We start from the raw sequence: 16,833 nt of genomic DNA, 5'->3' as shown, positions 1-16,833 counted from the left end.
TGTCGGGAGCTGACAGTGCAATTCTTTGCAGTGATTAGCAAGTGTGTATTTAGGGGCTGTGTTGCATCTAGGCAGAAATCTTTCAATATTAAAAATATGTCTTACTTAGCAATTTACATAAGCTACTAGATTTGCTACTAGGTTACTTTTGTCTTCAGAGCTGACCACAAAGGAGGAAAAAATGTTTCAGTTGGCCTCAATTTTTCCGTAATTGGGAAGAAGACCTTGAGTCAGCAGTGTGCAGTTTTGTATGAACCATGGACCGAATGCAAGAAACCAAGTTTGGGCTTTTGCCTCTTTCAGAATATTTTGAGACAGAATGCTTGAAGCACGGCCTGGTTGGGAGCCCAGGAGGGGGACCTGGAAAGCCCAGGGTCACAGCCTGGAAGAGGCACATTTACATAATGCAAACAGGTTTCTCATTAGCAAACTAAATAATAACCTTGTCTGGGAGTTATATTCAGTGGCTTTTTGCCTCTCAAAGACAACTCTGTCATGAAAAGTATTTAACTGGCAAGGAAAAAAAGTGTAATTTTCTCAGTTGACTCAGTCATTGAGTTTCGGCCAGAGATGCAAGGTCAGTTGAGTTTGGCGTAAGTTCATGCTTCCACTGGTCATGGAGTAGGGGAAGTCCTTTCCAGCGCTGCCTTCCTAAGCCACTGGGTCCTGCTCTTTGCTGTGCCAGCATGAGCATTTCTGGGAAAGCCTGGAGGGTGCCGTGTCCAGGAATCAGGTCCCAGCTCTTAGCAGCTGAAGAAAGTCACCCTGAGGCCTATCTTCTTCAGCCCCATTACCCAAATGAAACACAGAGAGCACTACTTCTGTTGTTGTTGTTTTTCAGAAAGTTAGAAATGGTGGCGTGGTTGTCAGTTTAAGGGGCGGAGGTGGTTTGTGTTTGTTTTTTTTTTCTAACAACCAGTTTATTCTCTTTCATTGGTTTCTGTTCAGCTAAAGGAAATGTGGCAGCAGAGGATGGTTAGCTCAGAGCTCTGCCAGCAACTCCAGCTTGTGCCGCAGTGCTCAGGGCTAGCGGCTAGATTGCACACACAGGGCTGCTGAGAAAGAGAAAGCATTGTGTGGAGAAAATTAAATAAGGTAGGGGCCAGCCTTCACTGTGCACAATTTTGCAAGTGAAGTTGATCAGAACTGAAAGAGTGGTGTGAAACTATGAAGACAGACATTGAGGCCAACAGCAAGAAAATGAAGTGAGTTCACAGAAGACATCCTGGACTGTGACAGAGCTCTCCTCTGGTTTCCATATCTAGCGTTTCCTTCTCTGTTTAGCCAATTGACATGAAAATCATGAGAAACTGCTCTTTTTAATAACAGCCACTTGAGTTCTTTGTCTTTTAAAATTCATTAATCTATGGGTCACCTCCATCCTGCCTTGATGCTCCTCTGCCTCATGGAGCAAGAGTTTAGGGCCCCGTCTTATGGCCCTTTCCCGTAGTGCCTGCTCACTTCATTCACCAGCCAAGTAACAGCCCCATGTGGGATGTTCCCTGGCAGATCAAAATCCCATCAGAAGCTGGCTTTGCAGTTTGTTACAGCCTCAGAGCGGGGAGTAAGCATGCTTAAGAAGTGCCGAGCTATCAACCTTTCTGGCAACAGGGTAAAAACAATCTGTAAAACTAGGCAGGTCTGACTGCAATCGCTCTGAGATTTCAGGATCCGACAGGCAGGAGGTCCAGAAGTCAGCACAGTAAGTCGGGCTCTTAGAGCAAGAGCTTCCCAGGAGGGGAGCTGCAGGATTCTCCTGCGCTGAGCTCATGGAGTGTGCAAAGGCATTGTTTGCAGAAGCTGGTATAAATAAAATTGCTGTCAGAAAGAGTATGTTAAGAATTACCAGTAAGATAATATTCCTGGGATTCTCTGAAGTGTTTATACCCAGTAAACAGGTTGGTGCCAAAAGTGAGTTATTACTGGGGCTACTAACCTTGTGATCTTTGTGGAAACCCACCACGTCATCTTGACAGCACATACTTTGTCTCTCAGAGGGCTGCAAGTTGGGCAGCAATTACAGCCTCTCCCGTTGTTGTTGATTCAGAAAGCGTTTTAAATGGCAGGCTCTGCCAGCAATGCAAACTGTGGGCATTATGAGAATAAAAATGCCTAAAATAAGGAAGGTCTATGTTAGGTGCAGTTACGCCACAATTTTCTATTTAAGACAACACTGGGTTGGGCCTTGGATTCATAAACACAATGAGGAGCCTTTTGAAAAGTGGAAATTGCATTATGGCTTCTGTTTCCTTTCCAGAGAAGCATGTGAAGCACATTACAGAGCAATGGAGGGTCATGACTGCAGGGAACAGGAGAGGATGTCTGAGCAGGGAAAGGTAGAGCAAGAGGAGCTGCTAGAAAGCGAGGGCAGAGAAGCAGCAAGAGAGCATGAGGGTGGAAAATGGTAACTGGAAACTTTGGCAGCATCTTAATCAGAATTCATTCAGATAAAAAGTCAAAAAAAAAAAAAAAGCATTTTCTCCCTGCCCCCAATTACTTCTGTATTTCTGACTTTTTTTAAATCTCTTGTTTTAATCTAAACACACGTTGATTTTTATTATTTTCACATTCTGGCAGTGTTCTGAAATTTTTGAACTGCCAGACAGGCTCAGAGTTTCAAAGCCAGCATCTGCATATGTGCACATATCAGTCTTATGAACATGCTGGGCAGGCTGAGGCTGATCAAAATGTATTTGCTTAACTGTGATCAGTTAATAACACCACTGTGCATTAAGTGTTGTGCTTGTTAAATTGCGGCGCGCACTTCCCAGCTCCATTTCATGCATCATTCCCTCTGTCCATAAAATTGTTTCTGAGACAGCCCTGCTCCTGGCACTGACTCTTAAGCAGGGTGCAAGCAATTTGATCGCCGCCTTCGCCTGCTCTGCGCAGGGCAGCAGGAGGATGTCAGGCCCGTGGTGCGCAGGCAGAGGAAGGCAGGGCAGTTCAGGAACCAGCAAGAGGAACACTGCTGCCGCCTTCTCTACTCTCCCATTGCTCTAGCAGCTACATTGGGCCGTACACACCTTTCCAGGATCATTTATTTGAAGCACTTTGCAGCCTCCCTGGCCAAGCAGCACCTCCAGCAGAAAGGTCTATGGTTTAGCATAAAGGAAGTAAGCATAAAACATCCACATATTTCTCAAAGGGCAAATTGTCCAAAGAGTCTCCCCAAGGATAGCGCAAACCAGAACAAGCTGTAATTACTTGTCCTTTTGTTTTGCACTTTGTATGATTTTCTCCCTGGTTTTGCAAGGGTGCCACAGTTACACTTCAGTGGCTCTGCAGCTTTTTAACAAACTGTAGTAGGTACCCTATTGCTCAGGCACTGGTAATACTAAAAGACAGAAAGTACCAGCCTTTAACCCTTTGCAAGGTTATGCAGCTTAACGATACGGAGTAGTCTTAGATGGTGACCTGCCACAAGTAGGTGGGAGGAGGGAGGTCAGGAACTGGGATGATTACCCACTCACTACCTCTCCATTGTACACCAGGATTACTCAGAATATTTTGCTGCTTGAGTTAATAATGTCGTGAATATAGCAAGGCAGAGAGAGAAGGGCACAGAGGAAACAATTTTGAAGGAATTAAACATTAGCAGCACACCTTAGATCCAACTGAACAGGAACAAAAGAAGGGAATACCATCCAAGTACAGTTTGTACTCAGTTGTAATAGGCAGACGGGTTTTGTTTACGGAAGCAGACAATCATTGCCTTCCTCTGCGCTGTAAAACATGCCTTAAAATGAAGTACTAGTAGGAATTTTGTCTAAGTAGAGCTTGCAAAGTAGATCCTCAAAGGCAAGCCTGGTCCATTTGAGTTGCTACTCCATAAACTAATTACTTAATTTAAAACAGGAGGCAGCAGCCAGCTGACTATTGCACTGATTCCTGAGTTAGATGATTTTGCAGTCCACATTACCCTGGTTTCTTCATTCTATGGCTGTAAAACTGTGGCTGCAGGCTCAGCTATGGGGTACCTGGGCTGCAGATATAATCAACCATTGCTCCATCAGTTTTAGCAGTGGGGCTTTCAAGTGCCCCAGCCATAAAACCAAACTGCCCTGAACAGCATAGCCTCTTGGACGGGCGCTCACTACGTGGTTTTGCCCTTATTTGAACAGAGGGGCAACTGCAAAAAGGGGAAAAGCCCCCAGAGCAGGTCTGCATGCTCAGTGCACTCAGGAGAAGTGCATTTCTGCTGTCAGTCTGAGTAAACCAAGGTTTGCTAACCAAATTATATAAACAGCCCAGCACCCCCTGCCTGCAAGGAACATCGAGTCTGATTAAGAGTCCGAAGAGTACATTTTTCAAAACGTCAGTGGCTGGGTCGGAAGATCAAAGATCATTGATTTCTTTTTATTTTATTTTATCTCAAAGAATGATTTTTAAAAAATCCTTTATCAGCCTCTTTTTGAATGCCCAAAAGACGGAAGAAATTAAAGGGTATTTATTAGTATTAGCAGTAGTATTCCAAAATGTATTACATGCATTATTATTCATATTATTCCGGAGATGCAGTGCCAGCAAATCACAGATACAGAGAATTGGCAAGAAATTAATTGGAGGACTAAAAAAGTACTGGAAATTAGGAAAGGCGATGAGATAGAAGAGATCAGCTGACCAAAGTGAAGACTGAAAATGGCACGTCATTCTTGCAGTAAAAGGGTAATGAAATACAGTGAAGGCAGAGTGGGAATACTGATCTTCACATGCTTCTAACCAACTTCTTGCCATACTCGGTCACATTTCTGTAAGATTGCTGACGTAAGCTATTACAGAATGAAAGGACTTTTATGCCAGTATAAATGAATCTCTGGTGTAGAGCGCTACCACTTCTGCAATGATAGCTTCTAAAATGATAGGATATTACTGAGTGAGCTGGGCTTTTGAAAATCCAGTGGCTTAAGTTCTCTTGTGCTAACTTTAGTCTCTGTCCTCCAATAGAGGACACGTGTCCAGGCATCATGGCAGGAAACCCAGGGCCTGTAAACATTATCTAATGCATATTGGGAAAGACCGTCCCAACTCCCACATGAAATGATGGGCTCTGAGCTGATGTTGCCTTTCAGAAATGAGACTTGGAATTATGGTAAATAGTTCCACAAAATCTCAGCTCCCAACTGCCCCCCCAAAAAAAATTAAAAAAAAAAAAAATCTAATACCATGGATTATTTTAGAAAAAAAAATAGAGATAAGGCAGCTATCATTATGCTTCTATGTAGTACTGGCATCAGCTGCAATCTGAATGCTGTATGCAGCACTCAAAAACCAACAGAATAGGATGAGAATAAGTACCAGGACAGGTGACCAGAGCGATTAAAGGTATAAAGCAGTTCCCATACACAAATCAATGAGGTAGGACAGGGATCTTGCAGGATGGGAGGGAGTTGACTGCCAGGCGTGCTGCTAAAAAGGTCTTTAAAATCATGGGCAGTGCAGACAGGGAAGCTGGTGACAGAAGAGCTGAGAGCTAGGAGGCTTGGGGAAACTGCCTGTTCAGTGCAGAATAGAGCAGAGGAGGTGGTTCTTCAGGTGTGTAGTTAAGCTGGGGAGCTCCTTGCCACATGAGGCTGTGGATGCTAAAATTTGCATGAGGGCAGAGAGAGGCTGGGCAGGTTTGCAGAGAAGTGCACTGAGTGATACAGTTAAAAAACAAACAGACCTGTCTGGGTCAGAGTTGCTGTGCTGCAAAACATTGGAAAGAGCGAGGAGAGAAATGCACATTTTCTTCCTTTTCTTACGGTCTTCCCTAGGCATCTTTTTGGCTACATGCTGCTATTGTGTTCCCCAGTTTAAGAAAGCCTTTAAAGGTGTTCCAGGGAAGGAAATGGCTAAAGGAAAACAGAAATCAAGAGAAAACACCTGCTTGTGAAGGACAACATGCAAGCCCCCATGCTGAAGGTGCCTTGGAGGCAAGAGGAGGCCAGGGGTGACGTGCCAGGCAGCATCCCTTGGGCATGGTGACACGGGGAGTTTGGAGACATGCACCTCCCTGGGCATCCCCAGGCGAGGAGCAAGTGATATAGGGGGGAGTCGAGGGAGGGACTGTCTTGGTGCTGGTGGGATTAAGAAATTTTGTATTATGGTCTGTGGGCATTCTGGAAAAGCTGATTGAAAGGTTTTTCTTCTTTTTGTATTAATAAACCAGGCTTCCAGGCAAAGTTTTGTGCTGCAGGCAATACCGCATGTAAAGTTAGGATGGAACCAAAGAAGGAGAAACTGCAGCAGTAGAAGGATGCCAGTGGACTAGGCAAGTCTCTGCCATATCACACTGCAAGCTGTGGAGACTTGGCTCCAAAATTTTGGCAATACGTTTAAAAATCAATGCCTATTCAGTAATCATTCTTCCTTTTGGAAACACTAACCTATTGAGCTGTAAGGTTTTTAGGCCTCTGAGATCCATTGGCCCCAAAGTGGAGATGACCACAGAGACAGTATTAACCTGAGCAAGTTTGGCATCCACTTTGCTTGCCAAAATCCCAAACTACTGGACTTCTCAAGGGGAAAATGGTGCTAAATGAACTTGGCTCCCACTCGTTAAAACCTGAAGGAACAGGGCTGCTCTTCAGTCCCTCTCCTGTTCTCTGGTCACCTCAACCCTAGCACTCGCAGGTTGGAGCGGCAGCTGCTGATAACCGAATCACGGTACAGCTGAGTTTGGAAGGGACCTCTGAAGATCAGCTGGTCCAACCCCCTGCTCCAGCAGGTGAAATGATGGCTCTGACACCTGAGTAAAACACCCAGCTGGCCGGTTACACCAAGCTACGGAGTGTCTGACCCCAGGCACCGCGGCCATGCCACCTGCTCAGGCAGCGAGGTTCCTGCCCGGCTGATCCCTGCACGGGGCACTGTCTGGCCAGAAGTGTAAATCAGATTTATGTTCTTTCAAGTGGGATGTTGCTAAAGGCACCTCCAAAGCTGCTTCTCTCTATCTGATTTTTACCCTGGCAATTCCTCCTGACATTTCCACCATTTTAAAATTATTTTTCCCCTCTCCCTCTTTACTTTCCCAAGCATTGTTTTTCTCTGGTGCTTGTTCTCTCATATGTCTTTTGCTTCTGTAAATGACTTTGCATAATGTTTTTCTTTTAAATTGTTCTGTTTCAAAGTTTTCCCTCTGTTTCAAACTTCCCAGTTGCTATGTGACTCTGCTGTGTGGTTTGTAGGTCTCCTTTTGCTCTTCTACGGTGTCCTTTATCTCTTAGGCAGCTTCCCTTGAAAAGCTCTGGAGTGGAGATAGATAGAATGAAAAATATCTGTATCCCTCTGTGTCACTACATAGAAGTCTAAAATATCTGTGAGACAAAGAGAAACAAAGCAAGCATTTTTAAATATAAAATAAGGGTTCCTTATTTATAGGACATTTATTTTCAAAAATTCCCTAATAGCATGAAATGAAACCCAGACACTTTATTAAAAAATGCATACTTTTTTTTTTCTTCACACATCCTAGTCATACCATGGGCTTTCCACAAAAAGCACAAGTCTTAGTTTTTGTGTTATATCCACAGGACTGCTATTACATGCCTGTGACCGTGCCAGGACACTCAGACTGCTGCAGGAAGGCAGAGTGCCTGTAGCTTTACGGGAGCCATTGCGGGCGTAGCAGGTCCCTGCACCAGGACGTGTGCCAGGGAGTGTCCCCGTGCGCATCTCCCCACGTCCTCCCAGCCAGCTCCTTTTGAAGTGAAACACTCTGTCCCTTGTAGCAGCTCAACGTGTGTGACTCTGGCTCTAATCTGAAGCCCACAAAGGCCAGTGAATGCCTCTCTGCTGATGCTCAGCCAGGCTGCAGCCAGATTTAAAAAGTGACCTACATCTTCTGCTCCATACCTCAGGCTCTCTTTGCGTAACTACCCAGAGGTGGTCTAAATTTACCATTGCAGTGTGAAAACAAGGATCCATGAACAGCTGTAGGTCTAGCTATTTAAACCACTTTCTGTCCTGATTTCTGAACCATGAGCAGGACTTGCATTTACCGGCTTTGTCGACAGAGCTAAGCTGGTGGATATTTTCTTTGGTGACCATTTTTGTTTCCAGCTCATGGCTACACCAGCAGGAGCTGTGGTGGATACGAGCAAAAGAATGTGCTAGCTGATGCGAGCTAAAACACAACTAAAGCTAAAACACAACTCTAAGCTAAAACACAACTCCTCGTTTTGCATAGTGAACCTGGCAGAAGGTGTGTTTAGACTGAGAGGCCTTTTCAAACTTGGAAGTTTTGCCAGTGGATTTAAGACACATGTATATACTAGCCAAATCTAGCTCTTTATGAATTTCAGATGCAGGCAGATGCCGATGGGCTTTCTGCAGCTGTCTTGCCCTGCCAGTGTTTCCTTGCAGAGGCAGGATGGTGCCCGTCAGCCAGCACCATCCAAAGGTCACTACAAGAAACTGCAGTACTGCAAGTAAGGCCTCAGATCTCACTTCTGTCACCCAAAGTAAGCTGACAAGTATACAAGCATCTGCATAATATCTCAGGAACAGTGGAAACTCCTCTTGAAGACAGCATCAGACATTTTGTCATGTTTTTTCCTTTCCTTATGAACACTCTTCTTACGTAGAGTATCATTGAATCTGCATCTGAATTAATGGAGAGACACTGCTTTGGAGCAATAGCTGTTCATGCAGGAGGGGAAAGTGGGCTTCGGATGCAAGCTGTCTGGTGGGCACTGGTGCATGAAGAATGCTTTCTGTGTTGCTAGTGCAACCCATCGCTTGGGGCAGATAACCAAATGGCATCCAGCTGAATGCTTGTGGAACAAATGGGGCACCTTTGCCTTTGGAGACAGCTGAGTTAAACTCTATTCAAAATGGGCTTCATCAATATAGAAGTTTTAATTTAGATCTTGGAAAGTAATTGTACTATGTATTAGCTATATGTGTGTGCAATATTGTGCATTACCCACATCTGTCAGCCTTTAGGATGGAAGTCACATTTTCTTCAGCTTGCTGCCGATTATGAGCAAGGGAAATTACTGTAGTTTCTGGGATTTAGGGAGATTTGCCTGGCAGAGCCTACCTGGATTGCAAGTGCTGTGCAGCGAGCCATGCACAAAGAAGAAATGCAGCCCAGGTCCTGAGGCCAGCGGTGGCTGCTTCTGTTTCTTCCACCTGGAAGTGGGTGGAAGAAATTCGGGTGTAAGAGCATTCTCTGTGACCATAGCACAATGCTCCCAGCGAAGGTCATGGTGAAGCAGAGGCAGGGGAGGTGTTTTTTAAGTTATTCATACAGGTTAATACCAAAGTACTTGATCACAGCAGTGCTCCAAAATGACTTTTGAGCTACTGGTTTTTTGGCCAAGTGCTTGCTGCCATGAGTTAGCATTTCATAAATTCGACCTTTATGTATTCTGCAAAATATTAGCAGGTTTACTCTCCCTGCACACCCTTCATTCATTGCTACATAACAGCAGAGAGCAATTTAGCTCCCTGGCAGTGTATTTTACTAAGACAGCAAATTGTCTGTGTTTACTTATGCTATACAATTCAGTATTACTGCAAATGTTGGCCAAATTCCTGCAAAGTTGGTAGCTACAAACAAACTCTTAAATTCGTATTTACGTTCCTAAATAAAAGGTCTGATTTTTCAAATACTGTCTACTCTGACTCCTGTTGACTTTTTGGAAGCCAGTAGATGGCTTCCAAAGAGAAAGAAGAGGTGCACGAAGTAAGAATATTTCTGGCAAGTCACGGGGTTTGTTTCATAAAAGGGGAGGCTGTAAATACTGTCGTTCATATAACGTTTCATTCCCATTCCTGACAACAAGCCCAAGTGAACTACAGGGTTCATCAGAAAGGCTAATTTTGCCCTCGGTATTATTAGGAGTTCCTCAGTCCCTTTTAGTGAGGTTTTTCTCCTGTGTGTCAGCGCAGTGAGGCTTCCTGTCCTTTCTCTGTATGATTTCAAGGAAAGCCCGATTCATTACTTCAGGGGCTGAGCTGGATTCCATCCCCTGGACCATTTTAAAAGAAATCATTTAAGCCTCAAATACTTGCACTGGTTGCAGCAGCAGATGTGTGAAAGGATAGGCACTTGCTTTGCTTCTTGCTGCTCATCCTTGAGAAGAGCAGGCTCTCCTTAATCTGTGGGCCGAGAAGCAGAGCAGGAGGACTTTTTGACCAAGATAAAACAATGACACAAACCTTCCTGTGGAAGCAGGCTGCGCTTCTGGATGCTTCTGGAATATATTACTGGGGGTAGCTTACACTGCCTTTTAAAAAGAAAATCATGCCAATGCCTTTAGAAAAAAAAGGTCTCGTGTGATGAGGAGAAAGGGAGGAAGTTATTTTGGTAATATTTAGAAGTGTTTAAATGCAGAAGGCCCTGGAATGGAAGGATTTCACATACAGTAAATCAGGAGAGTGATCTGGCATAATTGCAAAGGTGACTGAAACAGTCTCCATTTCGGTCTCTGAGATCTTTCATTTCTTTTATTCTCATGGGTCAAAATTTGCAACATTTTCAATAGCCAGTATGCACTTTTTCTGCTCAAATGAGGCCACTCCTGAGGAAAGAATTTATTATTTTTTGTAAACGTTATTCAGCTGCCACTGATTGCGTATTTCCATTCCCTTTGCAGAGGCACAGCGATAGCCGGGATCGTTTTTGGCATAGTCTTTATAATGGGAGTGATCGCCGGGATTGCCATCTGTATCTGCATGTGCATGAAGAACAACCGTGGGACTCGAGTCGGGGTCATCCGCACGACGCACATCAACGCCATCAGCACCTACCCAGGTGAGGGGGCAGAGCGGGGCCAGCAGGAGTGCCAGCAGCCCCGGTGGAGCCATGGCTGTGGACAGCCCCGGCCCCACAGCGAACGCGGGTGTGAGCGCTGCAGGCTCTCCTGGGCCTGCAGGGGAGAGGCACGACCACGACTCCCTGCCAAGAATCGCAAGACAGCCCGGCCTGCACAGGGCTCATTAGTGCAGCTCTCCGCCCAGGCTCATTTATTCTGCTCCTCTGTGGGCTAACGAGATCTGGCCGGGCACCAGATCATCAGCATGGCTGCACGGCGGCCAGTGCCCGCAGCATCATGTCCAGGCCTCGCTGCGCTGTGCGGGACCGGCTCTCTGCACGTGCCAGAGGCTCTCCAGTGACAGATCGGTTGGTTTTCCTTTGTGCTCTGGTTCTTGTAGTTGCACTGGGTCGCGTGCAGTCAGCTCCCTTTCATCGTCCTGCACAATGGGAGGCCCAGCATGCCATATGCCATTTTGCCATAATGGTTTTTCAGGTGCAGGGCAGCACCAGGGGAGGCACCGAGCCAGGGTCCTGGGGCACCCCAAGGGGCACTAGGGACCCCTTATACTTCTGCTGTAGCGTAGCTGTGCCCATCGTGAGCAGGAGCTAATATGTCTGGTGGTACCTGAGCTAGCTCTGTGCAGATCTGCTCTCTGCACTGCACCTGTCAGCTCGCTGCACTCTAGGAGTGCGGTACAGGAGCACCAAAGCTGCAGGGGTTGTTTTTCTGGGGTCCCTACCTGATGAAAATGGCCACATTGTTGAAGAGCAAAGCTGGCCCCTGGAAGCGGCATTAATGGTGTTTATGCATTGCAGCTATGTCTCTGCTTTGGTGATGTGATTAATTACACATCCAGGAGCAACTGCCTAGGGATAACTGAGAGTTCACTGTCATAAAGGGCAATGGCGTTTCACAGAGCATGTCCCCCCATCCCACTCTTAGAGATCCCCTGCCTTTATATTCCCTCCTGTTGAAAAGGTTGCCACAAACCCCAGGTGCATTAAGTATACTTCCAGGCAAGCTATGCAGTACTTGTCTTCCTCTGCCACATTCACTGCTCTTAGTGTCTGTTCTCTCCCTCATCCTCTGACTTTCCAGTTAAACTAAACCCAGCTATAATCATCCTTATCACAGCAACATTGTTTTGCATAGAGAGATGAGTAATGAAAGAAAACTGCAATACTCTCAGCCATGAATTGCTGAAGAGCTTCTTTAGAATCTAACAGTGACTGCAAGCTGTAAAAACAACAGCAAAATGAAGGCTCTGGGGCTGTAGCCTTTTCCTCCCCAAGCAGGCTCCTGCAATGACTCACCCCCTATCTCTCCACCTCCAGGCAGTTTGACTCTGCACGCTCCCTGTTCCAGGTCCAAATATTTGTTTGAGCAGTTCTTCCTCTCAGCAGCAGCACTTTTTGGAGGACAGGGCAAGCCCTGAAATGATTTCTGTGTTCCCCATTGTCATGAACACTTCTGGAGTGATGACTGACCCGGCTTTGGCTGTAAGATTTGTCCTCCTGCCGCTGCCAGTTTTGGAGAGGAACAGCAAGTGAGGAGGTGCCTTTCCTTTGGCCTCAGCCGCCGTGGCAGCCAGGTTTTCAGAGAGCAGCGAGTGCTTTTCCTGCCATACCACGACTCGAGTCTCTTCCTTCCATCACAAACATCCCAGGTTTCTGTTTCCTCTCCATTAAAGTGCTATTTTGATGCCAGTCTGCTTGAGATACCTAGGCAAGGAATAGAAAGGCCTCCATGGTGACACGAACTGAGAAGAGGCAGACTCAAGCTTAAAATTTGTAGACTGCTGTAATGGGGTTTTGATACGGGGCTTTCTGTTCCTACCATACATACAATTTTGCAACATTTACTGTCTTTGTGATCACTGAATTAATCTTTCTCTGAGGTTAGCAGAAGTAATTGAAGAAAAGCTTTTCAGCTGCCTCTTTATATATGTATATATATATATATTTTTTATTTTTTTTCCTAAATGTCTGACCTGGTTTACAAACATAGGGCTCTCCTCAGGTGTCCCTTTTGGGGAGAACAAGATGAAAGCTCTGTTATTCCTCAGCCTGAGACCTGGGAACGTCCTGGAAAGATGTCCAGCATTTGCCCTAGCAGGTGTGACACTGCTGTGCTGCAAGGAGCTTTCCACTGTGTTTGGCATGGCATGGCATGGCATGGCATGGCACACATCTCCTGGGGACCCAGAGGGTGTTCCGATTATCTGTAGAGATCAGCGAAGGCCCTGGCTACACCACCATTTTGAGATAACATAAGTCTGTGTTGCTGGTGAAGGGGGTGAAAGGGAATAGATCTGATGAAAACCCAACCTCTCTCCTCTGAAAAAGTGTAGTTCTCTGCCACACCACCCTGGTATCTTTTGCCATATGGCCACTCAAGCCCTGTTAGCAGCACAACATGTCTGTGGCATGTCTGTGGGCATAGGGATAAGCAGTAAAGGAAAGGGCAATAAGCAAGGGTTGGCATTGACATAAAGTGACTTATAGCAACAGTCTGAAAAGAAAAAAAAAGCACGTGTGTTGTCAGGAGACTTTACATCTGTTCTATGGAAATCTTAATGCCAACAAGAAGATACTTAGGGGCCTGCATATGAAAAAGATTAATTTTTAACTCTTTCTTCTTCCTTCTCCCTTTTTAGTGGCTCCACCACCGTACAGCTATGAATATGAAATGGAGTACCCAGTTGATTTACCTCCACCATACACTCCAACTCCACAGACTTCAATACAGTATCCCCCACCCCCTCCTTACCCTGGATATTCAGGGAAATAATTACACGGCTTCACCTGGATATTAACTACCTGTTGAAACAGCCAGCACTGTTGGAACAAATATTTTTGGCTCAGGGACAAGTAGGATGGGGTCTGCATCAACACACCTGATCAGATGATGAAATAACCAAGGAGGGTTGATGTGTCTCAGGACAAAGAAAAATACTGTCCACTCTGGACCATCACATTTCATGATTAAACGATGTGTGACCAAAGTTCCTCCAAGTCAGTGCCTAATGAGTAGCCCTTGATACCAGTGTTTAGCCTCAGCTGCAGCCTGTTACAACACATGGGAGCCACGGTCTTCCCATTTAGGAACATGTAAATGTTGCAAATGGTTCAACAAGGTCTGTTTCAAATGCACAAGAGACAGCTGCTGGGGCTTATTCTGGGAGAAAATTCCAACTGTGGTCTTCAAACATGTGATACACCTTTCCGTGAGACAAGGGGAATAAGGAAGAACAAGGAAGACTGAAGCTATTTTGAGTTTCTACTTCAGGATGATAATAACTGATGATCAGCTGTGCATATTGACCTGATAAGTGTATTACAAAGAGAAATGCTGTTGGGAGTTACTCAGTAACCAAAAAATGATGGATGTTATTTTTGGCCAAGTGCAAGCTGTTTTAAGTGCCTACTTTTAAACAAGTTGAGACTAGTTTGTGGCCTAAAATGTAAACATAAAGAGCATTTTTATATGGGAATTACACTAATTTATAGCTGATTAACTTTTACCTGGACTTAGATACTGTATATATTGGACAATGCCACAATGCCTTTTTTAAGACCAAATGATACTTTGATTTTTTTAATAAAAAAATAATTCAGGAAAACTCACAAGTGGGAGAAGAAAAATCAATTATTAAAACATCATAGATCTGTGTTTCAATTGGATTGCGTAAAGACCTTTTTTAAATTAAAAAAAAAAGTCATAGTGTTTTCCAGTAGTAATGAAATTCAGCCTAAGCAAAGAGATGAGAAGAGAGACTGTGAGCATCAGATTACTTTTGAATGTTGTCCTGGGCGTTCTAAAACTCTAAGTCACCAAGTAGTATTTTCTGCATTTGTCATGCATACTGTTCAAAATTATTTAATCTCTACTATGTAAAGTACAGACCTTCAGGATTTAAAATCTTCCATATACTTATTGGCCTAACTGTAATTCAGCAGCAGCTATTTCAGAACAGAGTATCCAGTTACCTAAAGCATCATTCATCCTAAAGCATCATCCTTCAATGACAAGACTGGTTTTATATGCAAACCAAAAGGCAATGGTTCTCTTCAGGGATTTAGAAGTGTTGAACTCACTTAGTTTGAGTTGGGTAGCTGGGCAGTTGGAAAACTGTGCAGTCAAAATACTGGAAGGTGACAAAATACAACACCTGCTTCAAGACAGTTCAGGACAACTGTGGCATCAAGTTCATTTCAGAGGAGAAGCTTCAGGTTACCACTGATTCCTGGAGATCTGAAGGTATTTAAATGTTTTCCAGTATAGCCCTCATCTTTTTTTTCAGATGTTTCAGCGTGTTAATGAACTGAAAAACAGCTTGCAAAAGGTGGTATCCATATCTCTGTGAAGCCAGATAACAAACTTTCTCGTCACCCACTAAGTGAGAAATTTTTGGCATTCAGTCCTAATTCAGGGAAGAACTCAAGCAACCTTTTAACTCCAAGTACAAAACTTATTCAGAAGCTTTCTTGCATCCAAGACCTTATTGACTGTTCTTGCTCAGATTTTGTAATTGTATTTATCCTTTCCAAGACGACTGAACTTACCCTCTTGAAAACCGCACTAGAACCTTAGATCTGAACCTGACCACTCTAGGTTCAGATCTGTGCTGTGGCCCTTGGCCAAACTGAGCCTTGAATCACCGACCTATTAGCTATCCACGCATTTGTAACCCGGTCAGAGGAAAACAGCTGTGTTACAGATTTTGGTTGCTGTTGGTTGCTTGGAGCCTTCACCAAGGAAGGAAAGTTACACTTCTCATTTCTGTTTTGCTGTTCTGAGGTGACAAATCCTAAACTAGGTTATCTTTACACTTACTTCTCTGGGCTTTGTCCTGTGACATCTCTGCTGCTAACATGACCTCTCCTAAGACGGATGTTCCTCAGTTGAAATCCTCCTGTGAATTGTAACCTTCTGGGTTTTGGCACTCCCTTCTCAAAACCATCTGTAGGGGTGCTGGTGGGCCTGCCAAACTTCCCATCTGAGCTGGTGGTCAGTGTGAAGAACAAAATAAGCATGGTGTTCTGTGTGGGAAGTCCTGCTTCTACAAAGTTCTACGCTACTACCTCAGCACTTTACCCTTGATTACATTGGATGATATTTCTGTGCCAAAAAATTACCTGTAGATAATGAGTATTTGTCATTTCTCCCATTTGTGTATCTCATGTCTTTGTACTGAGCATGTGGACACACCAATCAATGAGTAGTTTGTATTTGATGAATCCAGTCTCCTGAAAAATACAGAGAAAGAAAATGATCCTAAATCTCTCCTTAGAGGAAGAATTTCTCCACCTGTGACATTTGTCAGAACAAGTTACAAAGCAGATTCTTAAATAAAAAGGCATTTCAGGAGAACAATTAAAAATCTTTGGTAATGGAGTCCTCTGTTTTTCAGCTTTGAGATTGCATGTTGCCTCTAATGATATTCCATAAAAGTCATGGTGACCTAAGTAACTGGAATGTATATATGGCTTAATCCAGGGGAAAATTACAGAAATAGAAATTTGAGAATTTTGTGGTGATAGAGAGCTATTTGTTTGATATGAAAAAACTAGTGAGGATGTCGACTTTAATATGCCAGTTTATGTTCTGCAGACCCATATGTATTGGGCCGTACCAGACAATGATTTTACTTCTCAAAGGTCACCACATGTCTTGTCCTTGCTAAGAAGAGAAAACATACAGGAGCTGCCCTTCCAGCAAATCAGGTAGAAGTAGTGCCAAGTCGCCTCTTTTCAAAAAGAAGTGAAGATTGCTTCAAAAGTAAGGAAATAACCAAAGAAGAGGAGGGAGTTTGAGAAATTTATAGTAAACATAGACTGCATAAACAAATGGGAGCACTTGCTAATACTCAAGTTGAATCCTGTTGAAAAAGTTGAAGTGTTGTTATACCTTAGGTGTTATTTTCTTTGTGTGGAAACATGTAATTTATTCAGCATCTCAGTATTCAAAGTTCCTGCAGTTCGGATATTGCTGGCCAGTAGTCATTTATTCTGTCTCACATGAATAGCTTGCAGATGAGTGGGTTAGTACAAAGAGTTTTTACTTAGTCATAAAGATTTATTTC

General features: G+C 44.2%; 1 protein-coding gene across 1 annotated transcript in view; it reads left to right on the top strand.

Annotated features, from left to right (window-relative positions):
• CYYR1 (cysteine and tyrosine rich 1) overlaps positions 1–16,003 on the top strand; it is a 55,566-nt gene extending 39,563 nt beyond the window's left edge. Inside the window, exons 3-4 of the mRNA XM_050713635.1 lie at positions 10,587–10,744; positions 13,405–16,003. Coding sequence (XP_050569592.1) covers positions 10,587–10,744; positions 13,405–13,538 — 292 coding nt within the window. The 3' untranslated portion in view covers positions 13,539–16,003. The remainder of the gene's footprint in view (positions 1–10,586; positions 10,745–13,404) is intronic.
• Positions 16,004–16,833: the final 830 nt, after the last annotated feature.

This window comes from Cygnus atratus, chromosome 1 (genome assembly GCF_013377495.2).
Source record: "Cygnus atratus isolate AKBS03 ecotype Queensland, Australia chromosome 1, CAtr_DNAZoo_HiC_assembly, whole genome shotgun sequence".
Lineage (NCBI taxonomy): Eukaryota > Metazoa > Chordata > Aves > Anseriformes > Anatidae > Cygnus > Cygnus atratus.
Note: the sequence above shows the minus strand (reverse complement) of the source record. Positions and strands in the feature narration are given on the sequence as shown.